Raw genomic sequence first — 20,227 nt, forward strand, 5'->3', positions numbered from 1 at the left:
ATGATAAAAAATGTTTGAAGCATGTTATGTAATTTTACGTCAATACCACTAAAACCGGTGGTCGACGAGTAACGACCGTGCAATAATATTAATATTTTTGTATTGCGTGACTTATCTTTCGTGGGCATTTTCCGTATCGATATCGATATTTCATCACAATTTGATGGTTAACTGTGCGCCGCGTACGTTTTTTGTTACTGTGTAATAACATGTTTAGCGGTTGAAAGATTCAACAAAGATATTTCTCGGGGTTCCGCATTGACTTTCACTTTCTTGTTTGCTTTTTCCGGAAGCTACTTTTACGATAAGGTGCTAAATAAAAGTAATATTATAAACAGTTTCAGTTAAAAACAGTTTCTCTGAATCGATGAATTCATTATTTTTTTACGACGAATCGTAATGATTACGATCACAACACGATTACACAAATATGATATCACTAAGCATAACAACACAACTACATTATTTACATTAGAATAATTGTTTCGGTAAAAAAGAAATATGAAATCAACCGTGTCATTCTCTATAACTTTGGAATAATTTGATTTTCGTAAGCCGTCACTTTCACGAAGATAAAACAAAGCCTAAGGTATTATTTGGTCTAGGGCTATTTTTACGCAGATGTAAAGCCTAACAGAAAGTAGGCTTAAGTTCCAAACATTATCTTAAATAACTAAACATTTATATGTATATACACAAATATTATTTGTGTATAAATAGGAAGTTTATTTAAAGTTCTCCGAAATAAAAGAAGTAGGCTGTTTAGTTCATTTTCGCAGTCTTGATTTGAAAACCTACAACACTTTCCTCATCACAAGGCTCTACTGTTTGTTTTCACAATTTATATCAATAATGATTATTATCTTGGGCATTTTTTAACAGCAGATTTCATGTCCTTTGTTAGCAATATAAGGATAATTGCAAATACAGCTTTATTTTGTGGTTCTAATTGCAAAAATGTGCCTACAATAATTAGTCTTAGTCCTTTACTCATAAAGTATTGTGTATATTTAAATTAATAATATTTTTTATGACATTGCAACTTTATTATAATAAACTTTTTTTATACTTTTCACCTCTAGACAACAAACAATTTATTCAACAAACATTTATTATATCATGAAATAAAAAGCCTGTGAATAATATGTACACATTGAATTCCTTTGATGTGACTGTGACACGCATGACTTTGAAAAAAATAATTATGTATGTAAGTACAAAATAGACAATAAAGGTCTATTTAAATATAAAACATTCAATATTGAAAAACGGGTAAAGTGAAAAATTTGTAGGCATTTTATAAATTTCAATAATATTCTTTTTACATGACAAGGAAAATGAAACCAGACTAATGGAATGAAAGTTACAATTATACTAATGTGATAAGAGTTGAACTTATTTAGATATTTATATGGCAATTAGTACAAGAGGTATAAACCCCCCATTTTAAGACATCTGAATTATTCGCGTGCTTAAAGGTAAAAGGGCCTATAGCTAAGGGTTAATAGGGATTTATGCTGAAAGGGCACATAAATTTTTTTATTTTTGCCATTCGGTTTGAAATTATCTGAAATGTAAAAAATTTTTAGTTCGGTTTGAAATTATCTGAAACGTAAAAAATTTTTACGTTTCAGAATGGCAAAAATAAAAAAATTTATGTGCCCTTTCAGCATAAATCCCTATTAAACCTTAGCTATAGGCCCTTTTACCTTTAAGCCCGTGTATTGTTCTAAAGGAAAAAGTGTTATGATTTATTCTACACCGAAATTTCAATGTTCACAGTTTGGTCACAAAAATGCACTTCAAAAATATAAAAAATAACACTTTAAAAAATTCTGTCTTAACAGACATTGTATTAAATGTATTATTACTTCTCATGATATATATATTCAATAAATGCATAATAAATAACTATTGAACCATTGAACTGAATCCAGACATCATACACATGTTTACTTAAAAACCAAGTGTGCCACATTTGTTTAATAACAACCATTTATTTGCTCAGATGCAGCTTGTCATTACCAAAGTGAATTTATGTAAGTACTGAAAAACAAGGTTTTAGACAATATATGAATCATAAAATATTATAAGTGGTAGTACTGGTGGTTTGATGATGATCTTAAGATGAGTTCATTGTCCTTTTTGAGCAATTTATAAATTAAATTTATGTTTCCAACGATTGTATCTCATTGTTATGATTAATCTTTGTAATCCTCCATATAATTTAAAAAACATTTCTTATATTTCGAACTTTTAGTTTTTTGTATTTCTTGTGTTAAAGCAAACATAATTTTTTAAAGTTGTTAATTTTATTAAAAACTAACTTTATGAATGAACATTAAAATATTAAAAAAAAAAAAATTGCAAAGAAAAATAAGTTGAATTACCATTTTTTTATACACTTTCAGTCAATTTTAAATAATTAAAATATTGATAATAAAGTAATAAAGGTTTTATCCACAATCAACTATAATTACAAAAGAAATGAATTTCAGTGAAATATCTTAAAGAATACAAGTACAATTTTCTTCAAATTCAGTATGTTTTGTTTACATTATATATGTGATAACAAATTGTCAACTTTTTATCATTGCGGTGTTCATACATAGACTAATTACTTATTTATAGTTTTTGTACGTTCAGCGAAGGATTTCAGTTAATTTTATATAAAAAAAAATAATATAAAATCTCAAAATACCTACTTTTGATAGAACCGGAAAACACGCGGTATATAATATACGTTTTATATACACAATTTTAAGATTCATGCAATTAAATCGTCATCTACAAGTCAGAGAGTGGATAAACAGTTATCTTTCATTATACGACCGGTGCAAAAACCGCAACCGATAAATGAACTCACGAGGCTCTATTTTCGCAGCGCGCCAAATTACGGTGTGGGTAAACTGACAAACACACATATTTTCCATCTATTATACCCATATTATATTCATCTTTAATACATCATAACATATTAAAACCCACCTGAATCAATCTCAGTATCATGCTTTTCTACCTCGCCGTCGTTGCCGCTGCCGAAAATAGTCTTGTATATTAAGTGTAGTATTACACATGTCAGTACTGTTATCCCGATCACGAAGAACGCGCTCTGGGTCTGACCGGCTTGAACGTCTTCCATTTTCACTCAAAAATACAATATATCTGCCGATACAATAATACTTCAGAACTTCGATAAATACCAATTGATCACGCGGTAACAATTTCACTGACTGACGACTGACTAAATAACTGAACTGTTGTAGTCTTGACTTCTTGTGACAGACGGGTTGACTGAAAGATTGAATGAGGTGAAACGGATCGCGCGTACTATATTCGTACAACTCGCGACAAATTCACGATGTACTGCCTATTTCAATGTTGTTTTATTTTATTTCTTAGGGTCTTCGAATTAAGGATCAATTTGACTATTAGTACAACTACACTAATATCTAGAAAAACGTTTCGTGTTACGTATATTCCATGAAATCATAATAACATCACAATAACTTTTTGCAGTGTTATTTTACATTAAAATTAATTTATAATTGAAACAAAATTATTTTGCCTTATTTCCAATGTAATTTTAACTTAATATTTATATATTTGTGATAAGTTTTTTGTAAAATTACGTTTTATAAGGGTTTTTCTAATAAAGATACTTGGTTCGCAACATAAATACATACTTTGTATGAATTTTCATTTTTTCCATAGAAAAAGAACGCGTGTATATTTATTTACAAATATATGATTGAAGTGTACAAAGAGAATATAACCACTACGTTTTAGAAGTGTAGTCTGATCTTTACTGAATAAGTTTTATTTATGGGACTGGTTTATAATAAAAAGAATTATGTAATCAAATAAAACTTTAAAAACAAAAATAATAAATGACATTTTGTACTATTTATAATTTCAAAGATGATCAAATTTTAGTTTGAAGTTAGCACATCACCAAAATGAACATGTAATTAATCAAATTAATGTGTTTTATAAATCAACATTAATATTAAATGCCCGGCCGTAGTAGAAGTCCCAGGTAAAATCATAATGTGTATAATAATTTTCTGTAACTTTAAATATTCTATTAAATAAATAGTATAATAAAAAGTGGCCAAGATAAGCAATATGATATAAATAACCGTTTAATGTATTGATATAATGTAGATTTTAGTGATAAAATAAAAAAATATCTATTACATATTTTTGTCATATAGTAACAATATGACAGAAAAAGCGTACACGTTTCGCGTTTATTAAATTGGCAATCCTGATGTAGTCTGTCTCTTATATTTACGTGTGTTAGACAAGGAGAAAAAGTTCCAATTTTAAAATTTCTAGAATGGTTCCGAACGAAGTTCATTCATATATTATGACAACCGTGACGTGACATTTACAGTGTTTCGTTTTGTTCACTTCAGTCAGTTCATCAGTTGAAGTCCGTGTGTGACAGCATTGCGTCTGTTTTTCCCAAGGAAATTTCTTTACCGCGATTTAGTAAGTGATTTTGTTCAAAATGCCTCGCCGAGGACGTTCTGCAAGCCCCCCGCCCGCTCCACAGAGAAGGTAATTATTAATTTTGCTAATTGTATTCTTTTGTTTTTGTGTTATCATTGGTAAGATAACCTCAAATTTTATTTTGTTTTAGGGCTGCTCCACCACCGAGCCATGTCCCAGCTCATGCTCCTCCATCCGCGCCGGCTCCCATGGCGGCCGCACAGCCTCAGCAGCCTTCGTTGTTCGGTCAGATGGCTGCGACCGCCGGTGGTGTGGCCGTAGGTTCGGCTGTGGTACGTATACTGCGTTACGTAATATAAATATTGCAATTTTTGTCATTTTTCGGTTTTTACTCGTGACTGCTTTTTATCACATTTTTGTTACGCAATTTCATATGAAAATTGCGAAAGTATTCGCATTAATTCCTAAGTTAGGCACTAAGCCAATTTAAAAATCACGTGATTGTATGACGTTATAAAGACATGCTGTCGGGGAAGTAAATAAACATGTTTTGCACAATAATTTCTATAAGGGCTTTGTCATCATAACAGAATTGCAATTCATTTTATTTTGATATAAATAGATTAAGCAGTGGTAAGCCTTCTTATTGGAGTAATTTGTGCCGGCCTGTTCTATTTTGAATAGAAAATCATTCATTATTGAAATTTACCTATTCTTAAGGCCTAAATTTTGAACAATGCTTTGGATTTAAATGTCATAAATGGCCTACTACTTTGGAAATTTTGAAAATATGAATATTAAAGCAATTTGTTCAAAATAATTTTTAATTTTAAACAAAGAAGAAATAAAATTCTTGTATATATTTTATATAGACATAGATGCCAAATATAATTTGTTTGTTTCATGTTACTTCTATGATATACAATATTATATAAAACTTGCTACTGATATTATTATGTAATGTAAATGGCATAATGTGAAATTATGATACAGGAATCTGTAACTGACTCCAAATAGAAGAGAGATTGTAAGGGTTAAAGCACCTCATGTAATATTAACCTTTAAACATAGCATATTTTTAATAGATGGGTAGTTATAATAGAACTTGAAAATTAATATTTTAAAATTGTAGCAGGAGTCGAAAGAATTATTTGATTATGATCAATGTCAAATACAAATAACAATTTAATACAGGATGTTTTCGATTAATCCTATGTTTGTAATTTAGTTAAGCATGAAATTTTGTTATTTCAGGGCCATGTGGCAGGTAGCGCTCTAACTGGAATGTTCAGTGGAGGAAGCAGCAGCGAGCCTGCCCCAGCTCAGGCTCAACCGGCACAGGCCACATACCAGCAGCACCAGGGACAGCAACCCCAGGGACCCTGCGCGTGGGAGATCAAGCAGTTCATTGAATGCGCCCAACAACAACACGACCTATCACTGTGCGAGGGCTTCAATGAGGCGCTACGTCAGTGCAAACTCAACAACCACATTTAAATTAGACATTCAATTTCCATTGGTGCCCCAAAATTCTAATTTCCAATTATTTAATACTTATAGTATTTTTTATTATGTTTGAGCACTTGTTACAAACCTCAAATTCAGTTTATCTCAAATAGAACATTCTTTGAGGCACCTTTACTATTAGCATAGTTCTTATGAATATATTTATTTTATAATACATTTAGTAAAATTATAGCTGATAAATTTTATTTTATATAGACAATATTATGTTTCAAATGCTGTAATATTGAAATATCCATATTTTATTTACGTAATTAATAGTAGACAGTTAAATTACAAATAAACATAAACCAAAAACCCAGTCGTTATTTTTATTTATTCCATTTACTTAAATAGATACAGGTTCCTGTAGAATTGTCCCAAAATAGAAAATCTTTTGACTTTTTTGGTTCATAGAAGAAATTGGATGACTATGACTAGGGGTATATAGAATTGAAACTTTAATTTCATTGAAGAGTTAGAATACTCATAGCATACATAAGTGTACCATAATCGTTATGATATTTTTTTGTAGAAAGGCCTTTTTGGGAGTTGTTAGGAAACAGCAAATATGAACTTGATTTGCATACTTGCGCATCTTTAGCTAAAAGCAATAGTAATTACATATATTGTATTTACAATAGCTATTAATTAAGACATTGTCCGGAATGTTGGTAATGGTAATATTCAAATCGGCTATTAATTTAAATTTCAGAATTATTTTTTAATTGGTTTTGTTATAATTCTTGTAATATTATATAATGGATTAAAGGATCGTTTTTTACATGCTGCGACCTTGATTGTGGAACAGCGGTTGGTAACTCGCTAACCGAAAAAAAAAACGGTCGTCACGTAAAGATTTTTCATATAAATTTGAAATAACGCTGATAAGGAGCTAAGCTTAAGCTTTAGGAAGGTATTGTCTGCGCCAAACTGCTAGTCCTCTTTGAATATAGAAACGAGTCGCGTCGAATAGCAAACTGTAGATATTAGCGGGATGAAGACGGCGCGGGACCCCTGCCGGCACCCGTCCGCTGCCCGCTCTCGCCCACGGGTACATAGCTGCATTAGTATGCCCTTACATTGCTACGGAATATATGCTTGTAGTTATGCGCAACAACTTCAGAGCGGACTAGAAGTTTGGCGCGGAGTATACGCAGGCTGCAAGGAGAGGTTCTAGGACTGCTAGGAGATGCGCGCGCCACAAGGAGGTTCGCAATCTTGCAGGCCTCCAGTAGAATGATAATTTAGGCTCAAGATCCTTACTTGCTTTATTCAAATCATAAAGATCTGGAAAATTCCCTATGATAGATCTTTATGATCAAGAAAATTGAAATAAAGATCAAGTCTTAAAAAATTATCGTTATTTTGCAATCATAGTTTAATGCACTAACTTATTTTAATGACTTAGCTGAGTTATTATATATTACTATCAAAATGTCATAAATAGTATTATTTATTTGTTAGTCGTAGCGCAAGCCGTTCGCGCTACTCTCATGCCGACCAGCATGCTCCGGCACGACCGCCCAATATCATCGTGACGCCGATGCCGCGGCGTTCCATGTTCCGGGATGCAGTATCTATTGCGGGCGGTGTCACCCTCGGCACTACTATGGTGAGAATCATGTTACGGCGTTCTTTCGTTTGGCTTTAGTTTGTGTTCTGGTCAGAAGATTCATCATCTCTACCATGTGGGTCTTCTGTTCTCTCAATTCTAAGCTGAGCACCAAGCATATACGCTATGACGAAATGTTGTAATTTGTTCTTGGCCTACATTGCCTCTATAGCATACTCAAGTGCTTATGTTAATCTTAATGTGTGCCTGACCATCATGAACCGTGGTATAGCGTATGCTATGGCTAATATGTACATATTTTCAATGAAATTTTCAGGATACATACTTCAAGGAAAAAATAAAGAGAACGTAAAAAACGGTATTCTTGAGTAGTACTTATTTATGTTAATTTAATAGAATAGAAGGTTAATAAAAATATCCCAATGGCGTATTGTTGCGCAGGGGCATTTAGCAGGCGAAGCTATAACCAGCTTGTTTACCGGGCGGCGGCGAGAAGAGGTGATGCAATCTCTACCTCAGAACTACCAGCTAGGTGCGGAGCCGAGTGGGCCCTGTGCGTTTGAAATCTCCCAGTTTCTGCAATGCGCCACAAATCACGAAAATTTGCAGGAGTGCCAAGCTTTCAGCCAGGCACTCAGGGAATGCAAGCGACGTAACAGTAAGTACCATCTAAATTAATCACCGAGGGGGCGTGTAGTTATATAAATGTGATCATTGACTATTTTATTATTATTCCTAAAATGTGAATGCACGTGTAATTATAAGCACAGTATAAGGATATAAGTTACCTTCAGTCTATATCGTTAGGTAGCAAATTATGTTTAACACCATTAACAGTAAAATCCCTACGAGTTGGACTACTCATTTATTTCGTTTCTTCTTTCAGATTTGCCGTAGTAATTGCAAGTATTTACCGAAACCAGCCATCCAAGTAACCCGTAAAAGGCAAAAAACCGCGATCTTCATTTTTATTACGATATTATAATACATAGTTTTTCAATATTACTTTGTTTATATTTTACTTTTAGATGATAACAGTAATCACTCTTTACTTCTCACATTTTCTGTATAGCCATTGATGGTCATGATTAACTTGAATGTTATCAACAACGTCACGTACACGTGGTCTTTATTATTTGTAGCGATGAACAACTCTAGAAAGTACTACGTTACGTAGAGGTTACGTAGCGTAGTATTTAACGTTTTTGCTACATGTACGGTTATATATCTCCTAGGTGGAAACATCTTGCGAAATAACAACTGTGGATAATACTACTAACATTACAATTTTATCGAAAAATATTTTTGATTAAATCATAAGGCTTAAATGAAAATAAAACAAGATGTACAGGTGTATACATATAAACTTAAAATTTATTTACACCTTAATGCATACATGTTGTGACGTTTTCTGTATAAAGATCAGTTTGTAATACAAAAACTTAAAAATGAGGTTTGACAATGTAATATTCGAGATAAGTTTAATTTTAGCATCAACCATTTGACACATAAGCGTATAACAAACTAAGTTACATTCTGTAGTAACAAAGAAATAATTTAATACACAGAACAGGTAAATTAAAGAAAAGAAATCATTACATATAGTTTCTGTACAACGAAAACTTTGAATAATATACAATTTGGCACGATTATTACTGAAGATAACAGTTGCTTAACACATTTATTAACAGGCCAAAATTTCAGGTTTATAATAATGCCACTGTAACTACACTCGGGTCTTTGGAATTGTTCGTTAATAAAAATATTTCATGTATGTACTACTGACCGAGAGTAACATTTCAACATAACGACTAACAGTAATAAAATTGATAGGTATAACTGTGTAATAACTTGAAATTTACTGATAATATGGGAGACTTCGTGTGGCGAAATCTAAGGCTTAACTCTAACAAAATAATCACTTTGTGACAAAACAACCTGGAGCATTTATAACATGTAACAATAACTGTAGGATCCTTAATAATTTCTTTTCTTATCAGTTAGTACATTTGATGTGAATTTATACTTCGGCAGGCATCATTTACACGATCATTCTGAAATAACGGTAAAGATTATTCGATCGAAATTCGTTATTCGTCTTACTAATTATAATTCAACTAATAGTAAGTTTTAACGCTTAAGCTAAATCAGTCTAATTCTTAAAGCGACATAAATTATGTCTAACAATAAAGCTTAAACGAATGCCATAATCACACACTGGAAATTTTTATTTTGAAAAATAAGGCCACTAGTTTTTAATAATTAAGGTTAAACCAGTCGTAAATTAAAACGATAATGGTATATTGTTATTCTGAAATCAAATTTACATTACAATTATGTTTATATAAACAAGATACGCTACGAAATTATTCTAATGTTAATATGGCGCTTCATTACAATTAAATAAATTTGTATTAACAACCAGAATAAGAGATTATAACTCCCGCTCCCCACCTTTAAAATGAATATCAATTGCAATGTAATTAATCATACGACAGCTCATTAAAATAACAAAACCATTACATATATTCAACTAGAACATGTGTTCAAGAATCCATTCTCACTTTACTATTTATATAACATCGATATAAAGGATCACAAAAATAATGCACCTGCGCTTACATATTGTACGAAAAAATATCAGGCCATCCGGGCGAACCATTAGTCTCAATATCCAAAAATAATTTAAAGCTTATCACAAGATTCACACTCTGTGTAAATTTTTTGTTCTCATAAATATTTTCCTCCGAATCTCAAGGTCGAAACGATTCATAAGGAATCAATGCAAATATGCGACTCGTTAGAATTGTTTACTTGTCGAGACTGAAGCGAAACTGTACATATACATAATAATATAATATAAACACTATATAATGCTACTTAAATAGCGCTATAAAAACTGGAATTTACATAAATCTACAGCGTGCACCGGGTATTATTTACAAATAAACATTAATTTGATTGGACAAAGGAGCCGCAAGGAGACTATTACATCTATAAAAATCTTCACAAAGCTCCGCGGAAAATTTATGAATCGTTCACATTGACACGTGAAGTTATAACGTACGTTTTGGTGTTGCTCCTTGCGGCAGAAAACGGCAATCGATTGGATTCCGATAATGAAACGCGTACGTTTCAAGCGAGCTGCACTCGGTCACAAGCGCATCTCCCACAGTACGAGGTGTGCGTCCCGAGGGTTGGGGTCCGCAGCGGGCGCGGGGCGTTCGGCCGCATCGGCAGTTTGCCGCCAGTCCACATACCCCCGCCCGCCCACTACGGTAACCACGGACCGGCGCGCCGTACTCTCACCCACCACGTAGTCCGCACCTCGAAGACTTCGTGCCGCACTTTTACTTGGAGCGCGAAGCTCCGGTGCGTTCGCTGAATCGCTGCGGGAGATGGAGCGTTCCGATGAACTCGACTTGCCCGATGACGAGTCCGGTGTTGAAGCAGCGAGGGGCGCTAAGTTAGCCGCTCCCGACGCCCCGGAACTAGTTCGCGAGACTCCTCTCAGAGCCATCGATTCCTCGCTACCCGACGACGTGCAAAGGCTCGAGGCTCTCGAGTCCACAGACCAGCTGGAGAGATCCAAGCTCCGCGGTCTTCCAGCTCTCATTCGCAATCGCCTATCAAGCGTACTGACGCGGAACGGAATAGCTGCCAGTTCGGGATCGCTACGCCTAAGCGCCTCGCCGCCTGAACCATTTACGTCGGCTTCCCCGACGCAATCCTTCACGAACATTAAATCACCAAAGAGTCCATAAACATCACAAGCGTTGAGATTCGCACATTTGGGCAACGTTTTACTTAGGCGAACGTCACCCGGCTTCTTTCTCCTTATTACTGCCGACTGGACGCGTTGGGGTCGGTAAGGGCTTAACTCTTCCGATATCCGTCGCTCGAGTTTAGGTTTGTCGTTATCGTCTTTGGTCTCCTCTTCCTTAAACTCATGTACGGTCTCGGCGAGAGCGCGTGCATTCGACAGGTTCCGTCGTACAACGTTAACGTCGATCTCCCTGCTCTCTGGCTGTAACGAGAGAAGGAACGTGACGGGTCCCGCGTGCGCATGGTACGAAACGGCTATATGTCCTCCGATGAGTGGAAGACCCTCAAGTTTTGGTAACGGTACTGTTACGCTAACTCCAGCGGTGGTGCCGACCCACAATAGACCCTGAACAGCCAACAGAGCCGATACGTAGGCCGGTTTGCTTCCTTCCCTCGCACCAATAGTTTTCGCCACATCTGCAGCGATGTCAATATTCTGCAAGTGTTCGAAATTTTCCGCGTGGTATAAACTAACGTAAGTGGAATCGGAGAACGCAGTCCACAACCCTACCCCTGAATGCGCGAGGTACCTGACAGAGCGATCACTGTCTCCCTTCAACTCCAGTATGCGCATGATCTCCGCAGTGAGCGCGTTTATCGCAAATACTCTTCGTGCGCACGTCGCGTAGATAATGCCGTCGATTGGCAGAACGCAGTGTACGGGTTTATCGCCGAGTTCTATCGCGAGGGGTTCGTGTAACGCCCATGAGTCATCGTGGTTCCGTCTGAAGACTGACATCCTGCCGTTAGAGAGTCCCACGAACATTGAGTCGCAGTGATAGCGGATCTGCGTGACCGGAGCGATGGTGGGCACCTCAGTCAGCTTCTCCTGCTTCTCCGGTTCCACGCCGGAGAATATGATGAGCCTCTTGTCCTCAGTGCCGAGCCACACTGTGTCACCGCACAGCGTGGTCACTTGTCGTACTCCCTTTGCATATTCTATCGAGGTCACCTGTAAAGAAAATAGACACACCAAACATAAATATAATTTTTATAACAAGCACACACGGGTTGTTAATCTATGAAAATAATCAATGTTAGGCCTGACCAGGAGTTAAATAGGTAGACGTTAGTGACTAAATTTAAAGTGGACTTTCTTGCAGTTGTTAAACTTTTTTAAATTAGAAAACATTTAATATGGCTTGAAACAAATTCATACAATCTACCCACTATATCACCGCGATTCCTTCTTTTATCAAACTCGTTCCCTATGTCTCTACAAGATTATAAAAGTGTTCAATTATAAGTAGTACTTGTGTCCAACATTGAAACATATATATCTTCGTTATAAATAATTTCATTATAAACATATTATATTTCCTCACCCTCAATGATAAACATATTAAAACTATAGGTATGTTACATACCCACTAAACAAAATAAAAAAGTGAACGAAATGCGAGCGTATTGACACACACACATGCACGTTTTTTATTTTACAAACATATTACTACATAGATACTAGACTAGGTTATTGAAACAATATGATAAAAAAAGACATCTAGTGTTTGACATTGCATTTCAAGATCCATTTGATAAACACCAATTGGTTGCTTTTGTAAGTTTCAAGTATTTCCCGCTAGTAACGTATCTTTATTTATTATATCAATGCTCACCCTAGTGTCCGGCAGGTCGATAGTGACGAGCGTCTTGAGCGCGGCGGCCCGGTGCGTGAGGACCGCGACGTGGGTGTCGGGCCCGCGCGCCACGCCCGCCCACAGCAGCGAGCGCGCCCGCCGCGCGCCCGAGCCCCGCGCGCCCGCGCTACCCGACGACGTATAGAAGCAGCCGCAACGCACCTGGTGGTGGATGAATATAGGACTCTTTTATTTTGTAGTATTATCATTTTTTACATTGCGCTGCCGAGAAGAGGACGTCGTGTGTAATAACTACAAAGTCAATTTTGCAGATAAAGAATAATGAGAAACAATGATACGTTAATTATTATATTGCTACGTAAACTTGTTATTACTTATCATTGATAACTATCAAGTATTTGTTATAAGTATAATGGTCTAAAATTATGGCACGTAATCCGAGTGCGAGCCGCAAAATCCTTGACCTAATCCCTCCGCACGGAGAATATAACATGTTTGGAGATAACAAACATGTCATACAAACCTCAGTAAGGTTATTACACGAGTACAATGGCGCCGCGGTGACGAAAAGCGGCATCTTGTGTGGCGGCGCTTGTGGTGCTGAGGCAGGCAGCGTCCACACCGGCCTGTTAGCCCTAGCGGTGGCTAGCTGTGCGAGCCGCAAATCCTTGACCTAGTCCCTCCGCGCGCCGGTTAATATAATGGAGATAACAAACATATAATACAAACCTCAGTAAGGTTATTGGATGAGTACACTGGCGCCGCGGTGACGAACAGCGGCATCTTGTGGGGCGGTGCTTGCAGTGCGGGGGCAGGCAGTCTCCACGCCGGTCTGTTGGCCCTCGCGGTGGCTAGTTGCGCTAGCCGCAGCTCAGTGGCCCAGGCCCTCCGCGCGCCGGGCTCGCTCGCCCGGAACGTGAGGGCCTCCTCCCGACCGCGGATCGTCAGTTGTAGGCAGCAGGAGTCCACCCATGCCATTTCGTCGTCTTTTTTCTGTGGAATATTAATTGTCCCTTTATATTTTCTTTATTAAGCTTGAGTAAATGCTTTGTAGTTAACCAGAAATTAAATAGACACTGCAGCATGTGGAATGTTATATCGAAATTAAGGTCCAGTTAGGATAATGATGATTTTAACCTGATCAAAGATGCATTGCTACCACTAATGTCTCGAGAAACATTGAATTAAATGTGTCTAAACACCCAGCAAACTGGCCCACACCATCACTACAATACTGTCATAACTATATTCAATTTAGAAGTTAATTTGCGGATTAATACACGCTAAGTGTACACAATAATAATATAATTTTGCTAAAATCCGGGCAATGGTATATTTGTCGCATACATTTCCTTGCAGTTGTAGATAGCGCTTTATACACGTACACAACTGACATGCAATGATATATTTTTTCAGAGAAATGTAAAGATAGGAATTACAAACGTTTTACAAACCTGTATACTCTGCTGTATATTCTGCAACAGGGCTTTAAACATCTCCGGCGCGAGTTCAGGGTAGGGTGTACGTAATGACGCCGCCAAGTCGGCCATCCGCGAGACTGTCTCGTAGTCGTGCATTAGCGTGGACATCTCGTTGCACAGCGAGTCGCCCGTCGACGTGCTGCCCGTACTGCTAGAGTTCGAGCGGAGACTGCCGCTGCGGTTCATGCCTGTGAAACACATAGAAAACGTTTAGTAATATCTTCATTGATCATCTATACAGTGGCAGACTAAGCTCGTCAGATGCCCGGGGCGGAAAGTTCAATGAGGCCCCCAGTCTAAGTTTTACAAGCTTTTACAAATGTTTAAAAGGGTACCCCAAGACCTGAGACCGGGGGCGGAGGACCTCCCCCTTGCGCCAGTATCTATACATTTTTTTTATAATATAAGAGTAGCAGACGAGCATGCAGTCCACCTGATGGTAAGAGGCTACTGCCGCCCATGGACATCTGTAATCAACCCCAGATAGGATTAGGTATTCCTACCTGAGGTCGGCCACAGATGCGCCGCTACCCCTGAGGACTAAGCTGGAACGCCTCGGAAAAGTCTGTCTCCCTTACCACACCACTCAAAACGGAACACAGCAGCGCCTAACACTGCTGTTATTAGGTAGAATAAATAGGTGTGGCGGTGGTGCCGCAGGAGTCGAACCACAAAGGGTTCTACCACCTTCAAATAATATACATATACATACAATATACATAGTAATAAAAAATAAAGAACGTTATTTTCTCAAAGTGGACTCATGAGACATGCTATGATTTCATACCGACCAATTTTCATGCGTTGTAGCAAACACAAGGAGTCAACATTAGAGGACCTAATACATAGTAAGAGTTATTCTCTTCTTTCTTTCACTTTTGTAGTAGAATCATACCACATATGATATGACTCATATGGTTAAAGTCGAGATATGTAATTACTTCGATCACAGGAGACTCCACGACTAAGCGTGACGTGTCCGTATCAAGCACCTCTACATATTTTACATTGGTTGTTGCCAATGCATTAATGTGTGATTAGCACATAGGGGAGTGAGTCTTCAGGTAAACATACTAAGTTTTTTTTATATACACTGTCAGGACTGCACGCGTAGATTCTTCCGCGATCCTGGAGACGTTCACGCTTCTGTAGGGAAACTTACTTCACGCCAACCTGAACACTAATTCATACAAAAAATGAATGTCTTGCGAGCTCAACTCACCTTGTGCTAGCACCCGACTGAGGGTAGGCGACGTGCCCGTGTCTAGCACCTCCACGTCTTGCACCGGATGCGCCCACTTCAAGCCGAGCCGCTCCGTATCGTCACCATTACCACCGGCACCCACCGACACGCACACCACTAGATCGTTTAGTAGGAGCAGCCTCCGGGGCTTGCACTTCGTCAGGGAACCCGATTGGTTGAACTCCTGAAAGAGATTGAAAAGATATTTAGTTTCTAGAAGATACTCAATATTGAAGTAACATGAAGGTTGGTTTAAAGAAGTACAATGCAATTGTTTTAAAATTTTATTGAATGAATTCAGTACCAAAACTACGATTTGAAATAAAATAAGTGAATACACAATAAATCACAATAGAAGGCCTCGACGGTAAAGCAGTATTGCCGCAATTGCTTTTAGGTATGCGAAGCCGTTATGCACGATACTGATTTTAAAATTTTCTCATGACAATTACCACGGATTACTATATAGATACTTGTATGAGTTTTGTGGTTGCATTCGTCAATTGATTGATGATTAGTGATTAATTGTATTAATAGCAGTTTCTTTTTGCTAACTTGAGGTCATCAACACACGGAGCTACGCGCAGTGACTACCCTACCCCTTTCCACGGTTTCATATTGTCTAGGAAAGGACGATTAACGCTTGCTGTATAGAACAATATACGTATTCAAACTCACAAGTTGCAACAAGTCGTCCTGTCGCAGTAGATGCCGCTTATCCGCGCGGGAGGCTAGCAAGCGCGCGGCACCGAACCGCGCCGCTCCGCCGCCGCCGCCCGCGCCCGCCACACCGCCGCGCGTCAACCGTCGTAACGCCGCGCGGAACGCCTGCGGATAGTAACATATTTGTTGTAGATTACCGATTTTTCATTAGCTTATTGAAGTAAAATAAATCGTAAAATCATAAGTGTGTATCCAATCCACTAAGTATGAATTGATATTGTTTGGTTGAATAAAATTTTATTTTCATAAGTATTCAATGCAATAATCTTATATAAATAGTGATTATGTATTATGAATTTGGTAATGTTTTTGTATACTCCTCATTGGAAGTAAATTGTAAAATTTGGATCTCAAATTCGAGTTCAGATTTGAGTTCGTAATATATACTTACTACTTAACTACCACTTTTTGTTTTTTTTTCTTCTTTACTAAGATTTTAAAGCATTTTGTTTGGGGTTTCATTTACGGTTTTTCATGTATTCATTGTGAATAGAGTAATACCTCGGACTTACACGATTGGTGGGACCGAGTGATAACCACGTAAGTCGAATTCGTGTAAGTCGGGGTATGCATATTTGCGCGATGGTATATACATGCATATGATTTCTAATGTGTTCGAATGACTTCGCGCAACAAATATAAATGTTTAAATGAATAATTGTAGGGTTACTAAGCTTATTTTTTATAATCGGATATTGCGGGATACTTAAACCATAGGAGAATCGATGAGATTTAAAAATCGCGTAACTCCGAATTCGCGTAAGTCGGGGTAGCGTAAGTCGGGGTATTACTGTATATAATAGATATGTGAAACATCTGTTAAGACATACCAAGTACTCCCGAAAACAACTCTAAGCACTACTTCCATAATTTTGTAATGGTTTTTAATATTTTATTTCAGTTTAAAACATATCACTAAATGTAACAAATTACCTGTGTCCTCTCGGCGTCTCGTTTCCTCTCATTTAAAGCCTCAGCCAAAGCCTCGAGTCTCGTCAACGCGCGTTGTAGAGCGACGCGATCGGCGTGACCGTGAGGTGTGTGTTTCAATAGGTCCTGTAAACGAACATTACGTTTAATAACATTTTATTGAATATTTGAACCGGTCGCTAAGAAACAAACTTGTCAAACTGACTTTTCATACGGAAATATGTATATTATTATGATTTGAGAAATACTTCGTTAAAATGTAGCTTTGTTTTTGGGGGGTAATAAGCATCAATGATGGAACTTAGAAATCTATCCTTAATAACTATTCACTTCACTTGATGCTTAGTCAAACTTACCAGATAACATAGTGGCGACTGTGAAAATTTAGACTATATGTTAAACTTCATTATTAATCCATTACTGCCCTAGCACTAGGCCTCCTATCAGGTCGAGTAGGTTTTAGGCCACACTGACCTAGTGCGAATCGGTCGATCACACATAGGTACAAAGGAAAAGTATATAAATACTCTCGCAAAACTTTTTCTGTCAAACTTGCAAACAAACTCACCTGTAAAAACATAATAAACTGCGGAAACCGCTGCACCGGTTTCACCATCAGCCCAAAGAACGAGAGCCGGTCGTGAGCGCTGATCTGCTTCACCTTGAAGAAGTCTGCTAAGGCGGACTTGCGCTTCGATTCCATCTTAGCCAGCTCCATCGCCACCGAGAAGTTGTTTATGAAGTCCGAGTACACATCAAGCACCACTGCCTTCGAGAACGCGTTTAGGAAGACCTCGCCTGAAAATATGCCATAGAAATAATTATTACTTTAGTATCTTAACTAATGTTATAAATGCGAATGTGAGTATGTTACACTTTCAAGCTTTAGTTATATAACCGATTGGCATATAATTTTGTACACACGTTGTCAGGGGTTCAAGCAAGGACACAGGGTACGTTTTATTCCGAAAAAGGTATTGTTTTTGAGGTATATAAAAGCATTATATTAATCGAACTATCTATGTCATCACACAAGTTGATTTCTGGATTTTGGTCTAGTTTGTTATTTCTTATTATTCAAATAGAAAACGAGCTTGCAGGCCATCAATTGGTAAGTTGCCGTCGCTTCCAAAAGCTATTTAAGTTAAGATTTAAGATGTCAGCGACATTTGTAAACTCCAACTGAGACTGTGGCCCTATATGATGGATTTCTATGTTTTAAGCTTTTGCATGATAGGTAACAATATGTAATAATTTCAATAGGTATACGTAACAATTTCAAATTGCGCGACGCGTCTGAAGGGGTTCAACTTGACAACTGTACCTATCGTAAACGACTTTACTGAGCATAATAAAAGATATTTTTAAACGAATATTTAATAAAAAAAAAAACCTTGCACATTAGAGCAAGCTGCGCGAAGTGCTTCGTAAATTCTCGCATACTCGCAACTAAAAACTTGTCCCACTCGTGTAGGATGCAACACGTGGTCGCACGGATACCTACACATTTTTTCGTCGCTTTCAACGGATATGCAGGTGGCAGTGAACTGAAGTAAATTTGTTTAATGTTCGGTAACCGTATACAGATTTATACGGATCGGATATTAAGATCGTTTATGTTAATTATGAGTAATGAAGTATATTATTTTACGCATATTGAATGTTAGCAAAAGCAGTTTTTAGAGACTGGTTTTTTGGCTACAAAATATGTGTATAATTTAATAAACTTTACAAAGATGTGTAACTAAACAATCAGTCGTTTTTTACGTTTTTTTTTATAATATAGTAATAGCAAATGTAGGTAGGCCACCTGATGGTATTATAATTTATGTAGTTGGTAACCGCCACCCATAGAATTCAAACCTAGACTCACATGCGCGTTACATAGCTGTTATAAGGCAGAAATAGGTCGAACGGTTGCGTCTCCGGAGTCCAACCACGAAGGGTTCTACCACCTTCAAGTTCTTCAAAGGGTTCAAATTTTTACGCAATTTACTATACTTATTTTTTAGTTTACATACGAGGACACGAGTATAGTTACCAATCTTTTCGTCGCGGTCCCACGTGCGTGCGCAGTCGGCGAGCGCGGTGCGGAAGTGTAGGTGGCATTGCAGGATGTCTGGCAGTCGGTGGAAGAGCGTCTGAATCTTGCTGGCGTTCAGAATCGCTGGACTGCTCTCTTCTAAGGGTTTCTTGTAGTCCTGGGTGTTGAAAAATGGGCACGCATTCGTTAAATGCTTTCGTACTCGTAGATCCATGTCAGGGATTTTTGTATTAGGGTAATGGACATACAAAGATATGACCATACAAATCCAGATTCAGAATAAATTTCTAGGTTTGTAGGTAGATTCACGATGATCATCAGTAAGACATTCACGATGGAGTCGATCGTGGCAAATGGTAAAATGACGATGTTAAGAATTAAGTTAAGATTTATTTCTGTATGGAATTAATACTCGAATATTTTTCACCTACTAGAGTACTTTACATTTTACCTAAATACTCACTCAGTATAGGTAAATATAAAAAACGCCAATGTACTGTGCACCTACTGTAAGTTTAGCTTTCGATCTACCTTTATATTTAAAGTATTAAATATAAAGGTAGATCGTAAGCTAAACTTTAAACTGTATCAAACAGTGAATAAATTAGCATTACACGCGGGTTTCAGACACACGCAATCCAACTTCACCTCGAACTTTGTCGTTAAGATGCACGATAAAAACTTATGAAACTCTCAGACGACGCGTCATCGATTGAAATAGTACCGCGCGCTCGTATTAACCGCCAATACATAAACACATGTGTATGGAATTCGTATTTGAAAATTAACGTAACGTTTTTATTGCTAATTTGAAGATTTATTTTAACACTAGTGTTTGCCCGCGGC

General features: G+C 37.3%; 4 protein-coding genes across 16 annotated transcripts in view; 2 read left to right on the forward strand and 2 right to left on the reverse strand.

Moving 5' to 3' along the window:
- The window catches only part of LOC140757411 (transducin beta-like protein 2), a 123,510-nt gene extending 120,200 nt beyond the window's left edge, over nt 1-3,310 (reverse strand). For 2 of the 3 annotated variants that reach the window (XM_073093101.1, XM_073093100.1), the window contains exon 1: nt 2,989-3,310. In XM_073093101.1, the coding sequence (XP_072949202.1) occupies nt 2,989-3,142 (154 nt within the window). In that variant the 5' untranslated portion in view covers nt 3,143-3,310. The remainder of the gene's footprint in view (nt 1-2,988) is intronic. The other variant, XM_073093099.1, reaches the window with a different exon arrangement.
- Nucleotides 3,311-3,888: 578 nt separating this feature from the next.
- On the forward strand, nt 3,889-6,283 carry Chchd2 (Coiled-coil-helix-coiled-coil-helix domain containing 2). Its single transcript, XM_073093105.1, has 4 exons — nt 3,889-4,039; nt 4,422-4,566; nt 4,649-4,790; nt 5,713-6,283. The coding sequence occupies exons 2-4, from the start codon at nt 4,517-4,519 to the stop codon at nt 5,953-5,955; spliced, it is 435 nt and encodes a 144-aa protein (XP_072949206.1). The 5' UTR covers nt 3,889-4,039; nt 4,422-4,516; the 3' UTR covers nt 5,956-6,283.
- Nucleotides 6,284-7,395: 1,112 nt separating this feature from the next.
- On the forward strand, nt 7,396-8,527 carry LOC140757417 (coiled-coil-helix-coiled-coil-helix domain-containing protein 2-like). Its single transcript, XM_073093106.1, has 3 exons — nt 7,396-7,576; nt 7,979-8,195; nt 8,424-8,527. Exons 1-3 carry the CDS (start codon nt 7,508-7,510, stop codon nt 8,432-8,434), a joined length of 297 nt encoding a protein of 98 aa, XP_072949207.1. The 5' UTR covers nt 7,396-7,507; the 3' UTR covers nt 8,435-8,527.
- A 1,501-nt stretch (nt 8,528-10,028) lies between these two features.
- LOC140757418 (rho guanine nucleotide exchange factor 10-like protein) overlaps nt 10,029-20,227 on the reverse strand; it is a 51,002-nt gene continuing 40,803 nt past the window's right edge. For all 11 annotated transcript variants that reach the window (XM_073093116.1, XM_073093115.1, XM_073093114.1 and 8 more), the window contains 9 exons: nt 19,379-19,538; nt 17,906-18,135; nt 17,341-17,463; nt 16,363-16,512; nt 15,664-15,868; nt 14,415-14,629; nt 13,690-13,953; nt 12,979-13,161; nt 10,029-12,314 (listed from right to left, as the gene is read on the reverse strand). In XM_073093116.1, the coding sequence (XP_072949217.1) occupies nt 10,692-12,314; nt 12,979-13,161; nt 13,690-13,953; nt 14,415-14,629; nt 15,664-15,868; nt 16,363-16,512; nt 17,341-17,463; nt 17,906-18,135; nt 19,379-19,538 (3,153 nt within the window). In that variant the 3' untranslated portion in view covers nt 10,029-10,691. The remainder of the gene's footprint in view (nt 12,315-12,978; nt 13,162-13,689; nt 13,954-14,414; nt 14,630-15,663; nt 15,869-16,362; nt 16,513-17,340; nt 17,464-17,905; nt 18,136-19,378; nt 19,539-20,227) is intronic.

Source organism: Epargyreus clarus, unplaced genomic scaffold (genome assembly GCF_041222505.1).
Source record: "Epargyreus clarus isolate Ecla_fem2 unplaced genomic scaffold, WU_Ecla_fem_2.2 ptg000004l, whole genome shotgun sequence".
NCBI lineage: Eukaryota > Metazoa > Arthropoda > Insecta > Lepidoptera > Hesperiidae > Epargyreus > Epargyreus clarus.